This window comes from Orussus abietinus, unplaced genomic scaffold (genome assembly GCF_000612105.2).
Source record: "Orussus abietinus isolate OABI.00-Male unplaced genomic scaffold, Oabi_2.0 scaffold30, whole genome shotgun sequence".
NCBI lineage: Eukaryota > Metazoa > Arthropoda > Insecta > Hymenoptera > Orussidae > Orussus > Orussus abietinus.
Genome location: NW_019394276.1, coordinates 567,799 through 592,706, shown reverse-complemented (window position 1 = coordinate 592,706; position 24,908 = coordinate 567,799). Strand labels below are relative to the sequence as shown.

At 42.2% G+C, this 24,908-nt stretch overlaps 6 protein-coding genes across 21 annotated transcripts in view; 3 read left to right on the top strand and 3 right to left on the bottom strand.

Annotated features, from left to right (window-relative positions):
- LOC105701723 (protein roadkill) overlaps positions 1–10,192 on the top strand; it is a 91,572-nt gene extending 81,380 nt beyond the window's left edge. For 7 of the 10 annotated variants that reach the window (XM_012428715.2, XM_012428717.2, XM_012428718.2 and 4 more), the window contains 6 exons: positions 6,115–6,251; positions 6,658–6,809; positions 6,965–7,104; positions 7,187–7,364; positions 7,847–8,168; positions 8,474–10,192. In XM_012428715.2, the coding sequence (XP_012284138.1) occupies positions 6,115–6,251; positions 6,658–6,809; positions 6,965–7,104; positions 7,187–7,364; positions 7,847–8,168; positions 8,474–8,618 (1,074 nt within the window). In that variant the 3' untranslated portion in view covers positions 8,619–10,192. The remainder of the gene's footprint in view (positions 1–6,114; positions 6,252–6,657; positions 6,810–6,964; positions 7,105–7,186; positions 7,365–7,846; positions 8,169–8,473) is intronic. The other 3 variants (XM_012428712.2, XM_012428709.2, XM_012428708.2) reach the window with 3 other exon arrangements.
- Positions 10,193–12,309: 2,117 nt separating this feature from the next.
- LOC105701726 lies at positions 12,310–16,009 on the bottom strand. Of its 6 annotated transcripts, none has more exons than XM_012428726.1 (7): positions 15,824–16,009; positions 15,490–15,720; positions 14,416–14,556; positions 14,103–14,175; positions 13,870–13,974; positions 13,176–13,353; positions 12,310–13,099 (listed from the first exon to the last, which is right to left on the bottom strand). In XM_012428726.1, the coding sequence occupies exons 2-7, from the start codon at positions 15,551–15,553 to the stop codon at positions 12,956–12,958; spliced, it is 705 nt and encodes a 234-aa protein (XP_012284149.1). In that variant the 5' UTR covers positions 15,554–15,720; positions 15,824–16,009; the 3' UTR covers positions 12,310–12,955. The 6 variants fall into 6 exon arrangements, with proteins under 6 accessions (XP_012284149.1, XP_012284152.1, XP_012284153.1 ...); XM_012428729.2 differs by adding an exon at positions 15,041–15,068 and having other exon boundaries at positions 15,164–16,007; XM_012428730.2 differs by having other exon boundaries at positions 14,416–14,566; positions 15,164–16,007.
- A 39-nt stretch (positions 16,010–16,048) lies between these two features.
- LOC105701728 (huntingtin-interacting protein K) lies at positions 16,049–16,996 on the bottom strand. Its single transcript, XM_012428732.2, has 3 exons — positions 16,734–16,996; positions 16,349–16,456; positions 16,049–16,263 (listed from the first exon to the last, which is right to left on the bottom strand). The coding sequence occupies exons 1-3, from the start codon at positions 16,887–16,889 to the stop codon at positions 16,168–16,170; spliced, it is 360 nt and encodes a 119-aa protein (XP_012284155.1). The 5' UTR covers positions 16,890–16,996; the 3' UTR covers positions 16,049–16,167.
- A 137-nt stretch (positions 16,997–17,133) lies between these two features.
- Positions 17,134–18,693, top strand: LOC105701725 (proteasome subunit alpha type-4). 2 transcript variants are annotated; one of them, XM_012428724.2, is made up of 4 exons: positions 17,134–17,278; positions 17,594–18,221; positions 18,285–18,436; positions 18,529–18,693. In XM_012428724.2, exons 1-3 carry the CDS (start codon positions 17,276–17,278, stop codon positions 18,425–18,427), a joined length of 774 nt encoding a protein of 257 aa, XP_012284147.1. In that variant the 5' UTR covers positions 17,134–17,275; the 3' UTR covers positions 18,428–18,436; positions 18,529–18,693. The 2 variants fall into 2 exon arrangements, with proteins under 2 accessions (XP_012284147.1, XP_012284146.1); XM_012428723.2 differs by having other exon boundaries at positions 18,285–18,444.
- Positions 18,694–18,834: 141 nt separating this feature from the next.
- On the bottom strand, positions 18,835–22,700 carry LOC105701721 (dynein assembly factor 5, axonemal). Its single transcript, XM_012428703.2, has 8 exons — positions 22,559–22,700; positions 21,678–22,448; positions 21,359–21,598; positions 21,083–21,278; positions 20,639–20,945; positions 19,990–20,545; positions 19,286–19,741; positions 18,835–19,217 (listed from the first exon to the last, which is right to left on the bottom strand). The coding sequence occupies exons 2-8, from the start codon at positions 22,378–22,380 to the stop codon at positions 19,078–19,080; spliced, it is 2,598 nt and encodes an 865-aa protein (XP_012284126.1). The 5' UTR covers positions 22,381–22,448; positions 22,559–22,700; the 3' UTR covers positions 18,835–19,077.
- Positions 19,448–24,906, top strand: LOC105701724 (tektin-2). Its single transcript, XM_012428720.1, has 8 exons — positions 19,448–19,481; positions 22,710–22,772; positions 22,973–23,135; positions 23,229–23,489; positions 23,628–23,798; positions 23,858–24,080; positions 24,230–24,453; positions 24,526–24,906. Exons 2-8 carry the CDS (start codon positions 22,727–22,729, stop codon positions 24,725–24,727), a joined length of 1,290 nt encoding a protein of 429 aa, XP_012284143.1. The 5' UTR covers positions 19,448–19,481; positions 22,710–22,726; the 3' UTR covers positions 24,728–24,906.
- The last annotated feature ends 2 nt before the right edge of the window (positions 24,907–24,908 follow it).

Sequence of the window (24,908 nt, the reverse complement as noted above, 5' to 3'; positions counted from 1 at the left end):
TCATGAAATCTGAAGGTTCACGGGTGCCGGGACCTTCCTTAGAGCCTGGACGTAGAGGAAGGTGTCCAGGAAACGAAGTCAAATCCTTAACCAAAGGTTTAATATTTTTAATTCTTCACATTGAAGACGATATGGTATCCAAAATTTGGGCACCTTTCTGTACATGTGGTAAAGCGTGAAACTATTCGGTACGCCCAGTTCGGAGTAAAGTTTAACGAATAATTGACCCTTAGGATGTCACTTCCGCATCGTCTTAGTATCCAAAACTGTGACGACTCTGGCCAGCTCGGTATCAAAGTCAATACCCGGACGTCAAAATCTGGCCCCGCATGACCCTCGTTCACGGGAGGGGAATGACTCGAGATGACTCAAGATGACGTCGCGTCATCGAAGCCGTATTCGGAGGATTCGGATTCGTCCCGCGTGCGTCCATCTCTGACACAACGCGTCCCCGAATACGTGCGGGAAACCCTGGGCGTTTTTCTCACCGTCCAGTTCCTCGTAACCGATGTCGTCAACCGTTCGGTGTCGTTGTCCCCGCGGCATAACCAAAGAGAGGGAGAGAGAGAGAGAGAGAGACGCGGGCCATATATCCCTCTCTCTCCCTCGGCCGCGCCTCGACGTTTGCCTTCCTCGTTGCTCCGGCACGTGGTGGTGCTCGGTCTACCGGAAGTGTAACACGTCTGGTGCTTGAACCCGACTCGCGCCCCTCGCAGACGGGAACGCACCACGGAACGGAACGGGAGGATGATTCAAGGCCGATTGGCGCGCGCGCGGTCGTGACGAGTTGAACGACTCGCGGGCCGACGACCGCCACTCCGGAGATCCTCGGCTAGGCTCGGCTAGGTTCGGTTGGGTTCGTCTAGATTCGTCTAGGTTCGTCTAGGTTCGTCTAGGTTCGTCTAGACTCGACCAAACTCGATCAGACTCGACCAAACTCGATCAGACTCGACCTTAGACCATATATATCTAGACCTCACATTGGACCTCCCCCTCCCAAATTTTCAGTAAACAGAATGGCTTTAACAGTGTGAGTGAATAATCGCGTCACATAGTGCATTCGTATTGGACCGAACACGTGACTCGAGAGCGCCTAAGAATTATTCTACACTCTCAAAATTTGAATCTTCGATTATTTTGTTTGACTTCGCCTAAACCAGAACCAAAATGGCGTCGAGTTCTTGGATTTCGATCGATCTGTAATTGTTGAAGGCTCTGATATGAGAAACGAAAGTGTATGTAAACCTTGTACTTTTACCCTTTTCTTTTCTCCTCGAGTCCATCGTCCTTCCTTTCAAAATATTCCACCGGTGGCACAATCGACGAGCCTTCTAAAGAACGCAGAAAATCCATTCCGTGGGTGGATTAAACATCGGTGGAGTATAAATTCTTTTTAACACCCCCGCGATTCCTGTATAAATCAAAACTCTCAAGCGTACTCGTTGCATTGAGAAATCCATAAGTGGATCGATAAAGATAATTCTCCCTCGAAGTTGTATTTACCCTGAGTAAAAAAAAATTAATTTCATCGAGCCAGAGAAATCTTTCTTCGAATAGTACCGAAGAAATATGTTAATTCAAAGAATTCGACATAAATAAACTGTCTATACGTCGTTTCTTCAGAATTACGAAAATTTAATTGACTTGACTTGAGTTAAATAATTATTCTTTAAATTAACAATTTTCTTGGTTCAATGAATGTGTTTCGTTCCTCAGGGTAATAATGGGCACTCTTCGACTGGATTATTAATTTCTCACTTTTTTCTTATATTTTCATTTTCATTTTCCTTTTAATGATGCTCAAGGAGTCGTTGGGAAATCGGACCTTATTGAACCGAGTCCTACTTTAATGCCGACAAGATCGCCTCGTTTGTTCTACGCGATATCCGACGGAGAAATTCCTCGACCCATTTTCGATTGCTTTGTTCTTCGAGTCCAGTTATTTTCCTCCCTTTTGCTCTTTCTCTTCGTCGTCGTGGACGTCCAAAGTCGACGCAAGGAGTCGAAAATTGCGGCGTAAAGCCGTGATTTACGGTCTTCCGGCCCCGACATATCCGGTGTATTTATCGACATTACACAGGAGAGTCGATGTAACGAGCGTGTCAGACACTTTACACTCGTTACGTCTTTACGTCGATCCGTAACAAGATAAGTTAGGTTAAAATCCGTTACACGCGATGCGTCGATTCGCATCAGGTTAGGTTACGCTGATATACGATGTACTGATAAACATTGATTTATTATTTATTTGTCTTATTATTATTTTGTCTTAAATAGTGTAGGTGAGATTAACGTTCGGTATGTTTATTAGAGTTATATGGGAGACTCGATGTAACATCCGTATGATACACTTTACCCTCATTGCATCGTTGCGTCAATTCGTCTCCTCGGATTATGTTATCATCCATTCCATGAAAGACTCGTGTAAAACACGTTACACTCATTACGTTGTTACGCCAATCCTTGTCCTCGTGTTAGTTTAAATTAACATGAGCAGTATGTCGATGCAACACCTATATAAAACGCTTTACCCTCGTTGCATCGTTACGTCAATTCGTCTCCTCGGGTCAGATTAGGTTATCACCCGTTTAACGAAATATTCACGTAAGACACGTTACCCTCGTCCCGACGTTACGTCGATTCTTCCCTCGAGCTAGGTTAGGTTAACGTTCTCGGGACTTCCGCCTTGAGTTCACCGGCTGGTTGCGCGAAAGGAGATGGAGCGATTACGCCTTCGGTGGGGGTGATAAGGACACGAGGAACAACGGAGACGAGTCGATTCTACTTCGACTCGTTAACGGCTCCGTCAAGGCCGCCGTTTAACTCGCCACGTCGAAGAGCATTGACTCCGAGGTTCGACCTCGAGTTCCTTCCCTTCCTCCTCGACCTCTCCCGTTCCTTCGGCTGGTCGTTGCTACTTCACCTTCTGGATATATCCTCGAGTTCCTCCCCCGGCTCTCCGATTCGCTCCTTCGATTCGCTTACGGCCTCCTAGGCCGTACTGTACTACGTGCAGTAAACCGGATCGATCGGCGATGGCAAATCTCCGTCGCTTTATAAAAAAAAAAAACCATTCGATCGGGGAGGCTCAATGGCGTTACGTGCATTTCATTAATTAAATATTCAACGCGAGTTATGATCCGCGAAAAGGAGACCATGAGGCGGAGGCGGGCGAATCGAGGTTACCCAGAGATTCGTTGTCTATTCGTTTATTTCATTGGTTTGATTAATTTCATTAAGGTGATAGGAAAGGGTCATTCTATGTGTGTGTATATATATAATTTTTTTATTTGTCTCGGGCTACATCCAAGAATACATTTTTTTTTTTTTATGTAATTTCATTGACAACGTGTTATTCCTTAGAATCTCCATAATCACGTGCTCAATTTTCCAATGATTCGGTGCACCTGGTTTGGGGAAAAGTTTTATACATCCTTTGACGCTTTATATGTATAGAATGAATTTTTCGCATCTCCTTAATTTGATTAATTTCAGTTATTGCATTCACTCCCTTCGTTTTATTCATCTCGTAGATCGTCCTCTGATACCTTAACGCGATCCTCGGGATGCAAAAATCCATTTTACGTCCTGAGACGCGTTACCTTTCCTTCTCTTTACATCGACTTAACGATCGTTACTTTACCTTATAATTTCTCGGGCGTTATATCGGGTTTGTCCTCGAATTCTTTCTCCTACTCCTATCTCTCCCGTTTCTTCGCTCGGTCGTTACTTGCTCCGCTTTCGGAATACCCTCGAGCCACCCTCGGTCGAGTTCCCTCGCGTCCGAGCCATTGTTTCTATTGTCTTCATTTTATTTTGTATCCCCGCAACCTCCCGAACGAAAAGTAAGGAAGTATCGATAGTTACGGATTTAATATTACCGCGGCTCGGATTCATTGTTACCTATTTAAAATTCTTGAAATCCTCGACGTTTCTTCCTTCGGTGTAATAAACCTCTTTTGCAATATTTACCTTATTCGTCCCCGATATTATCGGGCGTTGCAATTTTAATATTCACTGGTATATATTGTTAGTACAGTCTCCATATTAATGACGTATAGAGGTATGCTATACTGTCATTTTAATTAATATACACGATATAATATATAACATTAATCGCCTCGTTCCCCTTTTATATCTGCCCTTCGCGAGATCGTTACACGGTTCGCCGGGTCGCAGGCTATTTCCCGTTTAACGTCAAATTCCATCTCCCGTTTCTCAACGGCCGACTTTTCATCTGGTCGTTGCTATTTCACCTTCCGTTCCACTGGCGCGTAATCTCGATTCCTTCTTAGGTGGCAACCTTGGTGGTAAAAGGCTTCCTCGATGTTGGTCAACCTCGAGCCTCCGGCTGGTTTGATTTTCCTTGTTTATCGAGTGGAACTCCCCTTCCACGTAGATAAAGTTCGTAAGCGACTCAAAAAAACATATTAGATCTACCCTCGTTACCTAACTTAACGTCTAATAATTCTCATTAAACCAACAAGTTTTACGTTTATATTTTTTACTTATTACTTTCGTGATTTTATATACATGTCTTCACCCATTATGTACATATTACATTTTCGTCCGGACATTTTCCGACATCGGGACTCGAAATAATTTCCCGTGGTATCGACCATTTCGGTTACGACTCGTGACTCGGATGACAGCTCGAAAAGATAATTCTAATATTCGCGCGAAAAAATATCCGGTTGACACGCCTAAATTCTTTGGTTAATAACGCTTGGTTGGTCGTGCCAGATATTATAATAATTTCGTTAAATTAATCCAAGGCATTCGGTTAAGCGAGTGAAATATATCCTAAAAGTTAACTAAACTATTAATCCATGACACTTTAGTTGATTAAGTCAAGTGAGCTAGAGATCGATCGATCGATCGTACGGTTCTGTTAAATGGACCAATTTTCTCTTCGGCGTCCTCGTTTCCCCTTATCACACCTCCGCTCCGTCGCGTTCTCCAAGTACAAGGCCTTTTCCTCGGTACACGTGCGCTCCGCCGACTCGTGCGCGAACTACCGAGCGGTGGAAATAAAAAAGGAAGTAAAGCAAGGGGGAGGGAGGGGAAAGGACGAAGGAGAAAAGGCGATCGTTCGATTCCGCGGCTAATCCGATTTAAATTAGCCAAGACCGCGATGCGGCCCACTTGAACGGGTGCCATCGAGGGGAGAGGCATTATTCCAGGTTCAGGTGACAATAATTCCCGCCAGTTTACCGTTATATTTGTTCCTGCTCAAAGTCGTTTTAAAAGGACACTGCCAAGAGAGGCGGCCGGGAGTGGGCGCGCGGAGAGGGGAGCGCGGCAGCCGCGGCGGGAGGGGAGGGGAGCCTGGGAGGGGAGGGGAAAGGAGGGAGACCGAACTGACCCTGACTCTTGCGCACGTGTACGCTTACACGCTTTGGCATACACAGTTGTTTAATTTCAAGGTCGCCGGCTCGCACGAGTCACGAAGTCGCCTCGAGTTCCCGAAGACCTCTCTCTCTCTCTCCCTCGCGAGATGCGAGATGGAACGATTTGCTGATTTTTAATTCTTGAAGAAGAACTAATTGCTTTGTCCCTAGTTGAATTTTCCTGATTATGTTAGGAAATATGGACCATCGCCTGGATTTCCTGAAAGCCACTCTCTAACGTGATACCACCCAAGGACAGTCATTCCCGTCATCTTCGAAGAATGGCGATTACTTATTTAGTTACTTACCTGAATTTTCCCTGTTACGCTCTGTAACAATTATCCCACTCGTATTTCACGATTAATATTAAATGAAGTACTTCAATCGTATAAAGACTCCTGTTTGATCTATCTTTTATCGCTGAATGCGAAGTACACTAGTAGGTACCTAAGAATCATCGTTTCGATTTTCCGAAGACTTACTTCGCGTGAAATGAGAAGCGAGACCTCGTTGGTTAAGCGTGACGATTGTTTTTTTTTCTTTTCTTTTTTTTTTACTCAAGGTTTTTTCTCGGTTATGCCAAGCAGGAAAAACGACGAAGAGCGCGATATCAGCTCGACTAGTTTAGGGTTAAATTCTTCTCGAATTGAGTCTTGCACTTAGTCTTAGCTTAGATTAAGTTAGTTTCCACGGGATAGACTCTGACGTGGTGTCGCATTTGAAGGTCTTGTGTGCACAGGTGAAGGTGGTTAAGTTCAGCTACATGTGGACGATAAACAACTTCAGCTTCTGCCGGGAGGAAATGGGCGAGGTTCTCAAGTCCTCCACCTTTTCAGCCGGGGCCAACGACAAACTCAAGTGGTACGTATTTGCACGGAGACTGCACCCGGATGCACTAATCGATTTATCCGAGATATTGGATATATTCGATCCCTCGAAATCAGGCAACCTCGGGGTCGTGGAATCGACTAGTTGACGATATTTCTTATCACCGTTTGCCCTCCTGAAATGTTACGCAAAAGTGACCGGACGATTGTCGAACGAGCGGTGATAAGCCGCGGAAATAAACCTTGAATCATTTTGAAGGACTGGTGATAAGATGCGGTTGAATGAAAACTATACAGGATAAGGTTGTCCGTAATTGGAGAATTTATCGTAAAACTATCCTTTTCATATTTGGGATTGTCGATTTTCGTCAAACTCAACGTAAGATAAAGTAAGCTGGAGGTAATCTTCTTATCAATGTGACAAATGCGTTTCTTTCCAGGTGCCTAAGAGTAAATCCTAAGGGTTTGGACGAGGAAAGCAAAGACTACCTGTCTCTTTATCTACTTCTCGTTTCGTGCAACAAATCCGAAGTCAGAGCAAAGTTCAAATTTTCTATTCTTAATGCCAAAAGGGAAGAAACCAAAGCTATGGGTGAGTAGGCGAGGATCTTTACTCCGGAAGTTTATCGCAATTACTCAAGTAGTTCGACTAGTACCAAAGGAATATATTTTTAATTCCAGACCTCTTTATAATAATTAAATGTTCCTTAGTAGGACATGACGAACGTACTTTATTTCCCTTTTCAGAGAGCCAACGAGCGTATAGGTTCGTCCAAGGGAAGGATTGGGGGTTCAAGAAATTCATCCGAAGAGACTTCCTCCTTGACGAAGCCAACGGACTTCTGCCAGACGACAAACTCACGATATTCTGTGAGGTATATACATTTGTATGTTGTTGTTATATTCATTTGTTATCCACTACTCACGTGGTCGTCGACGGACGATGCCTAATCCCAAGTTACCACTCAGGTCAGCGTCGTGGCGGACAGCGTTAACATTTCCGGACAAAGTAACACGATACAGTTCAAGGTGCCGGAATGTCGACTGCCCGATGATCTTGGACTGCTATTCGAAAACCAAAAATTTAGCGACGTCACGCTTACCGTCTGCGGCAGGGAGTTCCAAGCGCACAAAGCGATACTTGCCGGTAAGTTAGTCCCGTTGTTACATTTTTTTTCTCGAAGGGATTTTAAAGAATTTAAGGGGACGTGAAAGCGGCGTCACTCGTTTATGAAACTTGTCTCCGAACTGGGTGAATCGTTTGGAAATTTCCCACGTGAATATGATCTCCCTAAGGAAGGTCCTAACACCCTGACAATATCATTTTTTTTTATACAGTGTTTTCAAATAAATAGAGGCCGGGACTTTGTTCGGGCCTCCACTTGTATGTGATAAAATTTCAAACGATTCCGTACACAGTTCGGAGAAAAGTTTCATGAACAATTGATTCCTCAGATGCCACTTTCACATCCCCTTAAGGGGGGTCGAAGTTCTTGGTAGTATTCCGAGAGATTGGAAACGTCAGATAATTTTGTTCCTTAATCTCGACCTGAATCCGTTCTAAGGGACATTGAGTTTCTCGAGTCCCGACCCCTGGCAATCTGATTGATATTAATTGGGACGTTTTAGCGCGGAGTCCGGTGTTCTCCGCGATGTTCGAGCACGAGATGGAGGAGAGGAAGCAGAACAGAGTGGACATCACGGACGTGGACCACGAGGTCCTGCGGGAGATGCTGCGGTTCATCTACACGGGCAAGGCCACAAACCTGGAGAAGATGGCGGACGATCTCCTGGCAGCGGCGGACAAGTACGCCCTGGAGAGGCTCAAAGTAATGTGCGAGGAGGCTCTCTGTACGAGTCTGTCCATCGAGAACGCCGCAGAAATCCTGATACTTGCCGATCTCCATAGTGCCGACCAGTTGAAGGCACAAGCCATAGACTTCATTAACACGTAAGCAAAGGCTGATTCGACCGTAAATTCTTCCTTCACCACTTTTATCCGAACTGGATGTATCGAATCGCTTGGAACGTCACCACGTGAATATGGAGGCCCTAGGGAAGGCCCTGACATCCATAAAATGTAATTTTCTCGTAACATTCACTCTGTAAAGTTTGAAACGATTCGGTACACCCAGTTCGAAGAAAATGTCACAAACGAGACCTCTTTGACGCCACTTTCGCATCGCCTTAAGCCGAGACCTCGCCTCGCGGGTGCAAAGGATGCGAAGGATGACCAGAATTTGTTGGAATCCACAGACACGCGACGGACGTGATGGACACGGCGGGGTTCAAGTCGATGGTGAACTCCCATCCGCACCTGATAGCGGAGGCTTTCCGCGCCCTGGCGACCCAGCAGATACCGCCTATCGGTCCGCCGAGGAAGCGAGTTAAGCAGAGCTGAAAGCAGTCACCCCTGATCCCGGGCACGACCACATCGCCCCCGCCCCTCTTGCATCCCTCATGACTTTGTGTACAGTGAAAGAGCAGTGCTAAATAAATGTTTCCTAGTGCGCCACCTTCTGGTCCGCTTCGGAGAGCGAGATGGCGAGGCGGAGGAGGAAAGCGACCTCTTCGGAGGAGGGTCGAAACCAAGAAGAAAAGGCTGGAAGAAGATGCGAGGAGAACCAGGAGACGACCGCGCAGCCTCCTTCGCGCACAGTCGGGAGAAAAGACGCAGCAGGAAAAAGAGGGACCGTTGGTCTCTCTGCGATCTTTCGGAAAAAGGGAGAAGACGGCCAGTAGGTTCGCAGGGCGCACCCATACACGCCAGACTCTTGTGTTCAGTGAGTGTCGGTGGCCGAAGGACCGTGGCGAGAGGGTAGCCTGACACACATATCCACCAGCGGGCTCGTCCGCCCCCGCGCGACCGCCCCAGGGCTCGTCTTCAGGGTGTCCGGCCAGGAGAAGAGGAGAGACGAGAGAAAGACCTCGAGCTCGAGTTCCGGATATGGAGGGAGACGGAGAGGACCGAGCGGGGCTCCCTTGGCCGGTCGTCGCGGGGGACGAGAGGACCGGAAGTTGTGATAAAAGAGGACGCCGCGGCCGTGGACGATTTTGGAAGAAGGTGATGATGATTTTGGTTCCTTTGCGGATCGAGCGGTGCCCTCCGACGCGCACGAGGCCGGGGCGAGGGCCCCGTCGATTTTCCCCCCCGGGCCCGACAGGGGAGTTAGATACTTTGTTTATTACCGATATAGTGATTTTTAATTGTAAAACGCCGAGTCGAGATAATGGTATAAACTCTTCCAGAGACGCGGAGACACGAAATGATTCTAGTTAGCGTTTTTTATGATCTCTTTCTCTCAATATGTATAACTATTACCTATGGTTACGATTAATACTACGCGCAATCTGTGCCCCCTGTATTTTTGTATATTTTGTCTGCAGATCAAGTAAGTCTTTCCTCCCACCCTCCTCACCTTAGTCCCTTCCTTGATTTTTTGGATTTCTTTCGACACCCGACCCCCCCTCTTGTTCTCCGGCACAGTTTGTCACTTTCGTTCCTTCCCCCTTGTTTCTCCCCCCACCTCGTATTTTTCTTCGTTTTTTCGTCTCTCGACTGCATTGCGTGCGTAGTGAGTAAACAAAAAGTGATAGAATTCGAATTATTGTTGTATTAAATTTAGGGTTGTCCATAATTTATCCGAGGTTTTCGTTGTTCCGAGAGGAGAGACCAAGAAAGTGAGAGCGTGAGAGAGAGAGAGAACACGTGACACCCGTCGCGACGTCCGCGGGGACGCAGGAAAGAGTGCTAGGGGTAGAGAGAAAGAGAGATCGAGAAAATGGGAAGAAAATTGGGCGCGATCAGCCTTTGCCGCGTTGGCGCCATTTTGGGGGTTAAAAAAAGAAAAAGATGAGAAAACAGTTGATCCACCGACGGGCGTCGCCCGTCGACTCGCCCCGAAGTTTTCGGGCAAGGCGGAGAGGTCGAATAAATTGTATAAATAAACGTTAGTCAATTACATGGTATGGAAATATTAATCGTTTCTTGTGTAACTAATTAATTGAACTCGCAGAGCGGAAAAGGTCGCGTGGTCGAGTGTCTATCTGAATTATGGACAACCGGATGGCAACCGATAATCACCGTTTAGTACTGTACTGGCTTCCTGATCCTCCGATCTAGTTTTACCGAACGTTTTAAATATATTAGGTACACCTACGATTACACTAACGACGAAGATCAATGCCATACATGTTCTGTGATAAGTCCGTTGTAAACTACTTGGACCGTATTCCTCCGACCACGAGAACCCAAACCAGGAACCGACCCCTCCCGGAGCAGCACCTTGCCGAACCCGTGACCCCATGACCCCCCATGACCCATCCCATGCACCCCGAGCCGGCGATTGAACTTGATTCTCGTCTAGAGACGACGCGCGCATACCTATTATACTTATACTGTGTACATATTGGGCACCCCGCGCCCGGAACGGCGGCCGACTCGAGGACGACCGAGCTACGTTTACGCTGTATTCCACACACTGTACATATCCGCCGATGTTTTGTATAAAAGAGCGCGCGTGCGTCGAGCTCGCTCGCTTTTTTTCCCCGAGCGACACCGCGAACCGACCCCGTAAACGAGCAAGCTCCGATTTCTCCTCTCCTTCTTCCGGCCGCGCCGCTCCTCGACGACGTCGTCGGCGTCGCTTGGACGCGAAGGGCCGCGACGAGGCCGGGAGCGTTTTCCACTTTTTTCTAAAGGGCTTCAGCTTTGCCAAACTAAGAGTCGTGTCGCGTCTAGGCGCGAGGAGCGGCGCGTCGTTTCCGGTTGGGCGGAAAGTTCTCTTACGGTTTTTTCTCGCTTAACCCCTTGCGCTATTGTCTATGATCCGGTGCCACTGAAATCATCTTGGAACGCGTATGCCATTTAATTTTAAAGATGGCGACGAAAGAGAGAAAAAATCCCGGGGACACTGATCTGTATGCTAGGGTGATGCATAAGTAATGGCGTTACGTGTTAAAAACGCCATTAGCCATTACTTTATGCATCAACCTAATATTTACTCCATACGGAGAGGTGTGCGACGAATTCGAGGAACACCACCAGCGAATTTGGGCAGGGATACCAGGGCACTGCAGCTCCCTCTGCGCATGTGCAGCTTACTATGGGCCTGCAAAAGTGGCGTCTGAGAACTCAATCGTATATGAAGCTTTTCTCCTAACTGTATGTACCGAATCGTTTAGAATTTTACCACGCGAACATGTCGGCCCGAAGAAATGTCTTGAAACCTACGAAATTTCACATTTTCGTTTATAAGGATTTAATTTGTTTAAAAAAAAAAAAAAATAATAATTAAATACCACGAACGGTGGGACCTTCCTTAGGTGTCCTCCACAGTCACGTGGGTAAATAGTAGACGATTCGGTAACACCTAATTCTAAGAGAAGCGTCATAAACGATCGACCTCTCGAGTGCCGCTCTCGTGTCACCTTGAAGCAGGAAATTCCGCATTAACTTTCCGCCCAACCAAACGTACCGTCTGATCAGCTCGAGCTGCCCAGCTTTCGCCGAGCCGGGCCGAGGCGGTGCCTCCCGTGGAAAAGAAAAACCATTGTACCGTGTCCGAACGTGTCTCTTTCCTAAGGGCTAATCGCTCCGTCCGGGCGACGCGACTCGCCCCGGGCGGCCTCCCGCAACAAAAGCAATATCTGCAGCAAGAATATATGAGCGTATGACTGGATAATTTGATAAAACTAAGTACAAGTAAGACAAGTGTTACCTCATGCGAAAGCCGGAGCTGCCGTGACCGACCGGGCCCGTCGCCACATCCGTCGTCGGGGTCCTGCACCCTGTACACCCCCTTTGCGATGTTGCATTTAAACACCCTCTCGACGCGCCCGACGACGGGGGGCGGTCGGTGGCCAAGGGGTGCACGGGGCCGCCGCGAGTCGATCCCAGCTCATACGAACGTTCATTTTTTTTTGTCTCCATTTACTTTAAGTCATTGCACCACATCAAATAAATTACATTTTCATTATATAACGTCCGAGGTGTACGTGTACTTCTCTCAGACCGATATCCTGTTTTCAGAACGCCTTAACGCCTGCTCACGTCGTCAACGCGAACGGTCATTGCAGTTCTCAGGACGTGAATCTCTGGGACTTCGCGATGTGCAGGTAAGTTCTAGAACGCTGCATGAAGGCGAAGTGAAACCTCATGTCAGTCGATTACAATAAGACAGGTTTTTTTTTTAAGGGTATTGGACCAAACCGGCTGAAACATCCCTTCACTTGTAAGCACCTAAGAATTATCCTGACACTTTCTAAATTTCGATTTCCGAAACGAGATGGGTTCACTTAGCCTAGGCTAGAACCAAAATGACGTCGAGCTCTCGTATTTCGATCAACATGTAAGATGTACAAGACAATCAATATAAATGAGAAACGAAAGTGTCAGGACAATTGTACAACGATTAAGAGCACTCTGGTAAAGACAATTTAGTTGGCATTGAAATCACAGATGGCGTGGGGTGGGGCTCTGCAATCAATTAGGGCGTCAAGAACCATGAATCCAGGGGATTTCGAGGGTTTTACTTTGACGCGTCAGTGTCACGTACCATTGTTTAAAATGCGGATTGATAAAGACGCTGTTTCGTTTCCGCAGGCTCTATCTTTCTGGCCAAGATGACCCTTTATATCTTGGTAGCGCTTCTGGCGATCCGAGCGAACCCACGATAAATTTGGCGTCACGGTGTATTGAATCGACCCAATGGGAGAGATTTCCTCCTTGATTTACTGTCATATGTGGTTGACAACTCGATATTGCCGGGAGTGGTTTGCTTCTTCCGACGAACACGTTCTCGTGGCTGCAGAAATCACGGCTATGTCGCTTGTATCCTGAATTCCTGGATACATCGGCGGAGCTTCGAACGTTACGCTTTGCTGGGATTTAATAGGCAATTATCACTTGACGGTCTTACAGATGTCCGATCTATTATTCGAAAAGGAATGCACTTACGTAACTGTCGGTGTCGGCGTCGTACGGGGGCGGGGGGTCGTAAATATCCATGTAACGAGGAGGTCTGTCTCGTAACCTCTCCAGGATGTACCGTTGCATAGATGTTACGCTGGTGTTCCCGTCTTGTCCCACTCTCAGAAGAGACGCTGATCGCTCCGCTCGTAATTTTCTAATAAACCTGACATAAACCAAGCATTATTGCTAGGCGAAGAGAAAAGAAATTCACGGGTCGAATGGATATTTAACTGGCTGTTCTTAAGAAAATGAGATCAAATGACATTAAGGGGATGTCAAAGTGGCATCCGAAGATCGTTCATGGAACTTCTATCCGAACTGGGAGTACCGAGTCGTTTCAAATTTTACAACGTTAATGTAGAGGCTACTAAGAAGGCCCTGATACTCGTGGAATTTCATTTCTTATATAAAATGTTAAACATACCTGTAAATAAATTTTAAAACAATTGCAATTTCATGAGCGTCGGGACCTTCCTTACAGTCTCTGTATTCACATTGCAAAGCTCAAAACGATTCGGTGAATCCAGTTCGGAGAAAGGTTTCATAAACAAATCCTCTTCGACGCCACTTGCGAGAAATACCATGTTGCGTTTGAATGGATCGTGGATATCCGATTCTCTCTTAACACCTTATTAATCATTCATAAAACGGAATAACTGCTTGCATACTTTGGACGTACCTTATGCAGATTCTAAAAAGCAGAAGAAGTATCGCAATAACGCTGATTAGAAGTACACTCGACAAACCAACCTGGGCCACGGTTAAAATCTGCCATTCGGTTTCCCTGAAATTCAACAATATTGATATCAATTGATCGACTCGATCAGCAACATCATTGACAATGCCGATGATCTCGGTACAAGCCGGAAAAAGTAAATCGTGAACGAGACTTGATAAAAAGAAATCGATTACCTGCATATGCTACACGTGTGGCAATAACAGCATTGTACTTCGGGAGACAAGCAACAAACCGTGCATCTTGTATCTGCAATTTGTAATTTGAGAGATTGCTTAATTAGTCCGATATTTACCCTGAGAAAACAACGAATCATTGGAACCTAAGAAATATTGTATCCAATTTATTCGGGTTTATTTGAATCAAAGAATTATTCTTTTAATTGATATCATATTCCTTTGGTACTGTTCAAAGAAATATTTCCTTGGTTCAGTGATATTTTCTTCTCGGTGTACAAAATAATTATGTCAGGAAATCACTGTTACTCGCCAGTACAATCGACGCAGGAACATTTCGAGCTGTTTTTTATGCCAATCGTGCAATTTTCGGTTTCCTTGCTTTCGGAATATATCGTGGAACTTATTCCATAGACGTCTACACTCCACATCGACACATCGTCGAGTTCTGAACCTGCGGAAAGCTACATTAAGAGACTCCGTTTACCTTCTTTCGAAATTTAAATCCGGCATGTTTGTGTTAACAAACTGGCGTTGCAAATGCGGTAAGAAGACTGAAATAGAATGGAATCGGAAATTGTTGTTTCAGTGAATTTTTCCTTCTTTTTCCCTTCCTTCCCTGATTTTTCCTGTGCCTCTTATTCCACTGGCCATAAAAGAAAAAAAAAAGACCCATTCAGTCTCCATAAAGTGGAATTTATTCAAATAAGTTTCAAAAAGGATTCCACGCAATGTAATACACATGTTTCTTTCAAGGAACTGGAAGAAATTAAAGAAACCTATATAATGCAATCCTCTTAAAGTGATAGAAAGCAATTTAGTGCGGATATTCTTTGCCGGAACGGAAAGAAATTAAACAAAGTTGAGATCTATTCTTCTTCATGGAATTTAACGTAAATTAGAATACACAGCGTGAATGAAATATAATTAAGACTTACAGGAAATTCCCTCTTGTCTTGAATTAGGCTTGTTGGAAAAATCAGATATTAAATTGATACGAAAAATCACACCTTTTACGTAGAAACTAAACGTTTAATCCTATTCTATTTGAGTCTTCTTACCAGGGAGGTATGTTTGATTTGACAGAACTTTCGTGACGTTCACAGCAATCGAGCGATCGGGTGTGACTAACTTTGACGGTCTCGCGATAAGATCCGATCCGTGATAAAGGCAGGTACATGATAATGACTGATAACTTGTCTTGCAAGAGTGAGACGATAGAACGATCTGAACGATATTAAAAACAATGCATTTAGAAGTGGTCTAGCGATTCTAAAATAGACAATGGGTGCTAAAGGGAACATGCGATCTGCGATGTTATCTTGATCGAAAGACGTTTAGGTACTTTAAATTTAATATGAAATTTTCCAGCTGATAGTGAACGCACCCGCTTCGCTCGTTGGCTTCAGTATGAGACACGTCCACAGAAATCCGTAAGTATACAGTCTCATTGTACCAGGTGATGATGGACGTCGACAAGTGGCAAAGTCTCGGTGCGAGCAAGGTCTTGTTTGCCGAGTATGGAGATTAAGAAGATGGGGAAAAAAAAATCGGTGACTGACTGATCCTTAATCAGACATGCCGCTCCACCAGTGCTCGCTCGATACTGCGACGAACGCTGATAATTCAAAAGTTAAAGAGGAAAGAGTCCAAATTGATTATATCTTAATGGCGGGCGACATTACCGACATCCATATTCTTGAAATTGGAACATACGTTACCTTATTTACTTCTGTGATAGAGCGAGAAGAGCCTACTTGTAATTGACATTGCGTAAGCTACCACACATAGTCACATCCTGCTTTTTCGACTGTTTGTAAACTGGCTGTGACCTTGCTTCGTTTAAAGCTTACTTGTATTATACCGACGCGACATTTTTGACTGAAAATCTGAGCTATGGAATACGAGAGACCTAATGAAATGGGGACAAGAAATGCAGCCGTTAGTTTTTGGCATGTTTCTTAATTTATGTTAATAAATATTCATAACCAAAACTCCTTTTACAAGTTTGCACTGTCTTTGTAATTTACAATGTGACGAACGGAGTCACGTTAGTCTCGTACTTTTAATTTGTCAATGTGATAAGTGCTTCTACGACATCTCCACTGTGCTCCCTGAGCGTTTGCTCCGCAAGGTTCCGACTTATCTCCATCTCTTTCATCTGAAATTACAGTGAAACAATTAACAGATAGTGTCCTTGAAATATGCAGTAAAAGCTCAAGAATTACTTATTCATTCAAACTTACGATGAGATCGACGTCTTCCTTCTTAATCGATACCTTGAGCAGTTCCTTCTCTTTTGCCTTTTTCTCCGCAGCTTCTTTATTCCGTCGATCTCCAATTATACTTAAAGCCTGAAAAGGTTATATCACGTTTCGTCACAATGTAAAAACAACGACTAATAATTAAACTGACAAATTACACCTAGTAGAGACATAAGTAGCTTATAGGTTATGTTTATACATTGGATAACCTCAGATATTGTTTACAAATATAACATTTACACTCCTGACATTCCAGAAACAGATAAGTTAAAAATCGGAGATTATACGATGTGTCGAGGGTGTGTACCCTTTTTATTTAGACATTTTAAAAATATCACAAGCACGTGGACAAGGGCGTCGAACTCACGCAAGAGAACCCATCGGAAGAAGATATTTCTTTTTCCTCCGCATAATCCGTGACCCTTTCTAAATCGGCAGCCCCGCTGTCATATTTTGCTACTTTCTTCTGTGACTTTTCTTGCTGCACTTCATCGGAGTCACCGTTGACATCCTCATCCGCCATTTTTTGTCCTGTTTAAAATAGTTTAAAACACTTGTTTGCCAAGCAAAACCAAAGAATACAGAAGCCTCCATAGAAGCCCAGTTCCGTATTGTCGCTGGATACCCAATAAATAGTAACCAAGCGGGACGCTAGATGACAGCACGGGAGAATTAAGGCAGAGCGATTAAGGGGTGATTGGACGAACACGGGAACGTCGCATCATGTGCTGCCCTCTGGTTTTGTACGTTAGCTTTTTCCCAACTCATCTCTGCTCTTCTATGGGAGCGATGAGTTGGTCTGTAGAGACTTCTGTATTATTTGATCGGGTATAGGCAGGTATAGGCCTGTCATCGTTTTCAAGCCTCGTTTAAGGGAATTAAAAGTTTTGAATCAGAAATCATAACAAAATGGTAAGTGTGCTGCAAGAATATTTTTTTTTTAAGGACAGTTTTATTTTAAAGTGATATCTTTAAGGCTTTTCTCCATTTTTACAATGAAGCAGTGGAATGAAAAGTATTTTTAGGTTATGATGGAAATGCATTGTCATTGAGGTATAACTTAGCAGGTTTTAACAATTTATTTTAATGAATGTAGATGTTGTTATCAGCAGAATAATATTGTACGACACACTTGACGTGCAAAGAATTCTCTATGAATGTAGTTTTATAAATTAAATGTTTTTACTGTACGTCTACTATAAGGTACTTAATTCTTTCCTATTTTAGGCACGGCGTTATGATACCCGTACTACCATTTTCTCACCTGAGGGGCGATTGTATCAAGTGGAATATGCTATGGAAGCCATAAGTCATGCCGGTACTTGCTTAGGAATCTTGGCAAATGATGGTATCCTATTGGCTGCAGAACGCCGCAATACCAATAAGTTATTGGATGAAGTCTTTTTCTCTGAAAAGATCTATAAATTGAACGATGATGTAGTTTGTTCTGTTGCGGGTATTACTTCGGATGCTAATGTGCTTATAAATGAGTTACGGTTAATTGGACAACGATATCTCTTACAATATGGAGAAACAATTCCATGTGAACAGCTTGTGTCATGGTTATGTGATGTCAAACAAGCATATACACAGTATGGTGGAAAGAGGCCATTTGGAGTATCTATCCTATACATGGGTTGGGATCGACATTATGGTTATCAATTATATCAGTCGGATCCAAGTGGCAATTACGGAGGCTGGAAAGCAACGTGCATAGGTAATAATTCTGGTGCCGCGGTTTCTTCATTGAAACAGGAATACAAGGAAGGTGAAACTACATTGAAAGATGCAATGGCTCTTGCGATTAAAGTTCTATCTAAGACCCTTGATATGAACAAATTATCTGCTGACAAAGGTGAGCTATGGGTGTATAGTATGTTATACTCTCGAGTAATTTTTAATTTGAATTTTATTTCAGTGGAAATGGCCACATTAACTCGAGAAAATGGCAAGACAAAAACTAGGATTTTATCTCCTAAAGAAGTTGAGGCACTCATCGCTGAACACGAACGTCTAGAAGCCCTTGCCGAGCAAGCCAAGAAAGAAAAGCAGAAGTTGTAAATTTTTAAGGTGATTTGGTAAATAGAGACTTACTGGAATCAGTTTTGAAATTCTAACATGAAATCATATGAATATAAGTTAATAAATTTCTTAATTTTCAGTCGATTTTTATAAGAATTGTTTCCTTCACTCAAAGCAAGGTTAACAGCTAAACAAGCAGAAAGCAAGATTTCTGGTGTAGTAGAACTTACTATAAGATCATGCAAGTTTGCTTCGTATGATAAAGAGATCCTGCTGGAATAAAAAATGACATATGAATTTTGAAACGTGTTGAATCATGTCAAATACGAGTACATTCGGAAATTGAATTCCTGTGTTTCCTTTCTATCTTGTTCAATTCGAAACTAGATTTTAAACAGCACCCATATGATATTAGAGTCTTAGAAAAATATGAACACATTCATTGGTTAAATTTTTTACAATATAACTTTATTTCTAACATGATTCTGTAGATAAGGCAAAATGAGGTTTTAAATAAAAAGTTGCAGTTTTCTAACTTTTAACACGCAATAACTTTATACCTATAGATGAGTTAATGGTTTACTAAACTATATATACTAATACAGTATTCCTTTCATATTTTTAGAAAATTCAGTTGGTTAATGATTCGTGTACAATTAATATATACCCCTAAGTAATTTCATTTATACTTAAGATCTTCGTCCAAGTAACTCGTACAAGCGTTTTAAAAGTTGCTCCATACCTTTTTGGTTCCTGAAGTTTAATTTACATTTCTCAAGTTTCATAGCTAGTAATTCTGGGTTGACTTTTCCCAATTCCATCAGTGCATCTGAAAATTAGAATTTAATATCAGTGGTTACATAAATACGTACTAGTAATAACAGAAGTTTTTTTTACCTAGTATCAATTTCTGAAAGTTTTCATCGGGATCATCCAGATGGACAATAGCAGTCGTGTAGAGATGATCAACATGACCTCTGTTGAATTCTAGGTCGTAGTTTTTAGGAGTGCTCTTCCAGACTTGACTGAGAGCTTCTACAGCTGCACATCGAACAAAGTCAGCTCCGTCATCAAGTCTTTTCAAAATAACAGGGTACGTCTTGTGAATATGTTCTTCCGTAACACATTCCAATTTCTGTCCTACTTCCATGAGTAACCAAATAGCTTTTAGTGAGTAAAGCCTAGTCTTCTTCGCATTGTCATCAACAAGTGTTACCAAGATAGGCATGATTTTTTCAAAGATATAAGAGAAGCGATCCGCATCTGGAAATAACCTAACTTGTTCCTCCTCCATGTTTCCAGAGCTCACTTCACATTCTCCTTCTTTTCCCTCTGTGCCTGCTTTATTTGCAACTAATGAAAAAACAAAGTTTTACAATTAATTAACATTTGCTAATTTAATGAGATATCTCTAACAAAACGTACTTCATTTTTTCCTACGCTTCTCTCCATACCTGCTTTACTTGCACATAATGAAAATGACAGTTTTACAGTTAAATTATATTACTTAATTTAACTAAATATCTGTAATTGTATAGCAGGATGAATGAAGTTAAGAATAATAAGAATAAAATAACAGTGCTCATTCATTTTTAGATTACCTATTCCTGTTTCTCCGATCTCAGTGTCATTGAGAAGTGCACATAGGCATGCAACGGCAGCTGTTCTAATAACTTCTGCAGCTCTGCCAGCTGACCAGACTAGACCTTGCATTATAGTTTTCTCAAGAATCTCGTCAACAAATTCCGTAAGATTTTCCATGCTTCGAAGCGACTCATCTCTACGTATCAGGAAGTCTGAGAGTAAGAAGAATTGTTTCAGCCTGACTTCAGGATCTGCGTCATTGCTCGTCGTTTCTGTCAGAATGGGAAGCACTAGGTCTGAATTATTAGCGGATGCGCGACTAGCTTTGTTAAGGCAAGTTTGGAAAATTTTGAACTCTTCGCTATGCATCGTCCATGACTGACAAGTAGGTCGAATATTCATAAGAAGAGGCCTCAAGTGACAGGAAAAAAGTTCTTCCAAATTGTCAAGTTTTTCCACAAGCACGAGAGCCTCCAAAAGTCTCTTCGCTTCCTTTTGTATCATCTCTTCTGTTGTCATCGACAGCACTGTAAATATTACTGTAAAAAGATCCTGGGCAATCGACGAACAATTCTGAAACATTGGAAGAACTTGATTTAAAATAGTTTAGAGGGAAAAAAAGCAAAATTTGGGGATTATTGAAATAATTGTATGGGAATAACGTACCTCTCCGCAAACGGAGATAAGCGATTCGCAACAATGTAGCATTTGCTCTTGGTAGGACACTTTCCTACTTTGACATATATGGCTTTGTTGAAGAAAGTCACCGATCTTCTCCAATTTTGGTAACAGAGCTTTTTTCTGACTCGTGCTTAAAATTGCTGCGAAAACTCTTAGATGTCCAGAAGTAGGTGTCTCCTCGAGTGTTGGTACAACCAGGTGGTAATAAATATCCGGCGGCACAAAGTATCCCATGTACTCTGCGGCAAGTTCTATATTTTGTACAACCCTCTTGTCTTCATCGTTGCAAGCTCTTTGTAAAAGTGTTAGACCGTTATACATAATAAATGACGTTTGAAATTCGATGAAAAATTATAACATACATAATTTTATATACATTGTTTCAAATAGATTAAATTATTTCATATGAAAACAGAGTCTCAAATTTACCTGTACATGGCAGGCAATAGTTTTTCAATATGTTGAGTAACGTGTTCCTCTATATTTAATACGAGCACGCAAAGAAGCTGAGCTGAGCGGACCTTTATATCAGCCATCCAATCTTCTAGCTCTCGAACAATTCCACCGACCAGTTTGCACATATTTTGCTGAGCTATTACTCTACATCCAAGATTCGACCTCTTAACTGTTAAAATTTATAATGATTTAAAGAGAAGTTTAAATATACAGGCAATCCTAGCCACATCGATGCACACTAATTCTTACTATTAGATGGATAATGTTCAAGGTCGTTTGTCAAGTAATCCATTTTATCCTTTAATTTCTCATCGGATTCATTTTCGACCAAGTACTTTTTCCCTGCTGAGTCCCAAAGTTCACTGGCTCTGTTCCGGATGAGTTCGATCTCATCATGGAGCCCCGTAAGAAGCAGGGGAATAAGTTTGTGCCACCAACTGTATCGATCTCTCAAATCAAGAAACCATTGTCCTGCCACTTCGATGACAGCTGTAGAAAGTAATAGACATTTATTATAATAACAAATCATACTAATCACCTGGATTTGCATATGCTTCACTTTAAATACCTGCTCTGACAGCACTGCTCTGATCAAACAGCCTTTCAGCCATCGGCGTAGCAACATCTTCGATAGTTTTATTATTTCCACATTGAACTGCAACTCCAATGGCCTTTACCGAAGCTACTCTAACTTTATAATGTTGATGCGTAAAATTGCTTAAAATAGGTTTGATTAATTTCTCAGAACGAGAATAGAAATCCTTAGTGGTCAGTGTGGCCAGTTCTGCGATGCCCTCGCAACTTTCTTTCTTTACATTTGGATAACTGTCTGTGACGGTCTTTGCCAAAATTGCGACTACGTCATCCATATAGGCTGATAAATGATTTTTGTAGTTACGAATAATAATCCGAAGCAGCGAGACTGCATTCAGCCTGACTTCTTCCGATGACTCGATGAGTTCTTGCGAAGCCAACCGTCTTGTCAGGATTGGAATGACATAAATCAGGTTTTTGTCGTCTACAGGAAGCACTTCCAAAAAACTCTTCAGAATGTTAATTGTCGAATCTCTGCAACCCTCCACGTTGTCGTTCAGCAATCGAACTACCTGTCTGTGAATGGTGTTCCAAATTTCAAATAACTCCTCTTCCGACAGGTTTCTTTCATCGATAAACTTTCTGATATCTTCCAATGCTGTTCGTCTTCGTCCTTTGTTCTCTGCTTCCAGTGAAACACATATTCTATTTAGCTGAAGCTCTTCATTCATCGACATTTTGGATCACAATTTCAATTACAACTTTTCCAGCTATCGTTTAACGTTAAATACATTCATTCAGCAAACTGTAAATTATAATAAATCGTTAGTGTGAACAAATCTAAGCAGTTATTTCCCGTTACTGCAGAAACATGAATTGATTTACCCTTATTTATTTGAACCACTAAAAGCTTACCTTTCACTCTTTGCTCATTGATCCCTTTGTTACCATGGAAATCTGTTATTCAATTTATAACTGTCTGTTCCTTTGACAGCAAAATAGGTATTTCAATATTAATTCATAGTAGCTTTTCACTGATGATAATCCAGTTCTTTTGTAATTGCAGTCCATATAAATATTGCTATGGCAAAATCGGTCACTGCATATGAGAAACCGATTCCACATATTGGTATGTGAAAGTTAAATCTTGACGTATTCTAAGAAAAATTATAAAATTAGATATTAATCAGAAGAGGATATAAAAGAACAATGATTTAAATGTGATTGTGAATAAATAATAATTTGAGGGGAAAATACCATAAAGGGCAAAATTAATAAAAGGGAATTTGTCGATGGCATTTAAAAATAGAAATTCTTTCGTTTTATAAGGTTTACCTGATTGGTATGCAAAGCAATGGGAAATCCAGCAGACAGCAGATACCAGAAGAGGAGATGCTTTAGACCTCCGTAACTCAGGCAGGCTTATTCGTGCGGAGACCAGAATAAGAACCGAATGGGATACGTACATGAATAATGCCAGACTCTCTGACAGGTATCTCCATTATATGCAGAAAGATTTTCATTCTCCTACTGTTATTCAATAGTAATTCGTTAATAAATATCAATAAGTCTCTTTGGCTTTCAGGACGACTGAGCTGTCAAGGTGGCGAGAACTCTTTGAAGCCCACTTAGAACATCTGGAATCAGAGATGCGTCATTTAAGAAATGAAAAATGTGAGACAGAAAGGGAATTAGAGAATCTTAACCTGCCTCTACAGGTGACCGCTGAGTGTATTTCCATGAGAGATTGTCGAAGAGGTACGGAGCTCACTTATGACGAGCCTGACATAGAGCTAAAAAAGGAACTTTGCATCCTTGAGGGAGCTAAGAAATTACTAACAGACCGGTATGATCCATAATCAGGTGAAATTAAATCCTTACTGCACAGAGGAATTATTTAAAAAAGATGTCACACCGAGTATATTGATAATAGTCAAAACAAATAAAGTAAAAGCAAAGTATAATGCTTAGTTTTTGTATGAAGGGTACAGGCAGCTTGGGAGAAATTAAATCGTTTAGAAGAAGTCAAGTTTACCCTTGGACTTGATTTGGAAAATAAAATAGAGGCTATCAACATCGATAAAGGAAACTTAAACTTGGATGTCACTTGTGCCGACATCAGTTATAAGCCAAATGCTTTGAGAATTCCGAAGAAGTAAGGATCTTCTTAGCGATACTTAGTAATACTTAGAGTTAATTATATTTATTTTGTAGTGCCATATCTTATGAAGCTTGGTTGGATCACTGTCGGCACGTTAAACATCTGGCTGACAATGAATTGAGTGATACGTATAATTTTCGAGAGGCACTCCAGGTAACAAGACAGAGATCCAGAAATGATATAAAAGCTCAGCAAGACTTGACAGATTTTGCACTTAGGAAAAGAATTTATCAAACGGAGAAAGCTCGCAATGAGCAAGCTTGGCAGAAGCTTAAGGTGCTTAGATATATGAAAATGATGAAATAGTAATTCATTGTTAAGTAATTGCCTACTAAATTACAACAAGCCTCTTAATTTTATGTAAACAATTCATTACAAAATTTAAGCTAAAAATGTTACACATTAACTAAAGTTTTTCTTTTCAGACTAATAAAGAAATGGAGGAATTACTAAAAGAATTAAAGCAACTAGAAGATGCTCTGAATGCAAAGATTGCTGCAGTGAAATGTGCCGAAACTAGACTGGAAAACCGTATTCACAGACCTGGTTATGAATTATGCCAGGATGAACCTGAGCTTGGTTTGAAAAACGAAGTTTTACAATTACAACAAACAAAAGAAGACTTGCTGAACAAAATAAACTGCACCAAGTATGTTTTACTGTTTCAAATTCATTCGTATTCAGCGAGATCGTTGAATTGCAATTTTTATCTTTTCTACAGAGCAACATTTAATGGTCTAGAGGCATTATTGATCCGCATTGAAAAAAACTTAGATGACAAGGAACATTCACTAATGACCGATGTGATGTGCTTGGACATGAGAGCTAGGCTAAAAACTGGTGATCGTACTAAACTGCCTAATGAAACTGATCGTAACATTGAATTAACAAATTTGAAGAAGCAATTGCCGCTGGAGCCATAAAAAAAAGGAAACTGATGAGTCATAGAAGCAATATTTGCATTATTAAATTTCAATATCTTATTCCTTCGGTTTCCCTTTTTAGCCACATGTAACAAAATCTTTTCAGTTTTCTTCCTATTTATTATAAAAGTCACGATAAATTGATACTAGATAAGAGATACTAGACTAATATCTGCGTAAT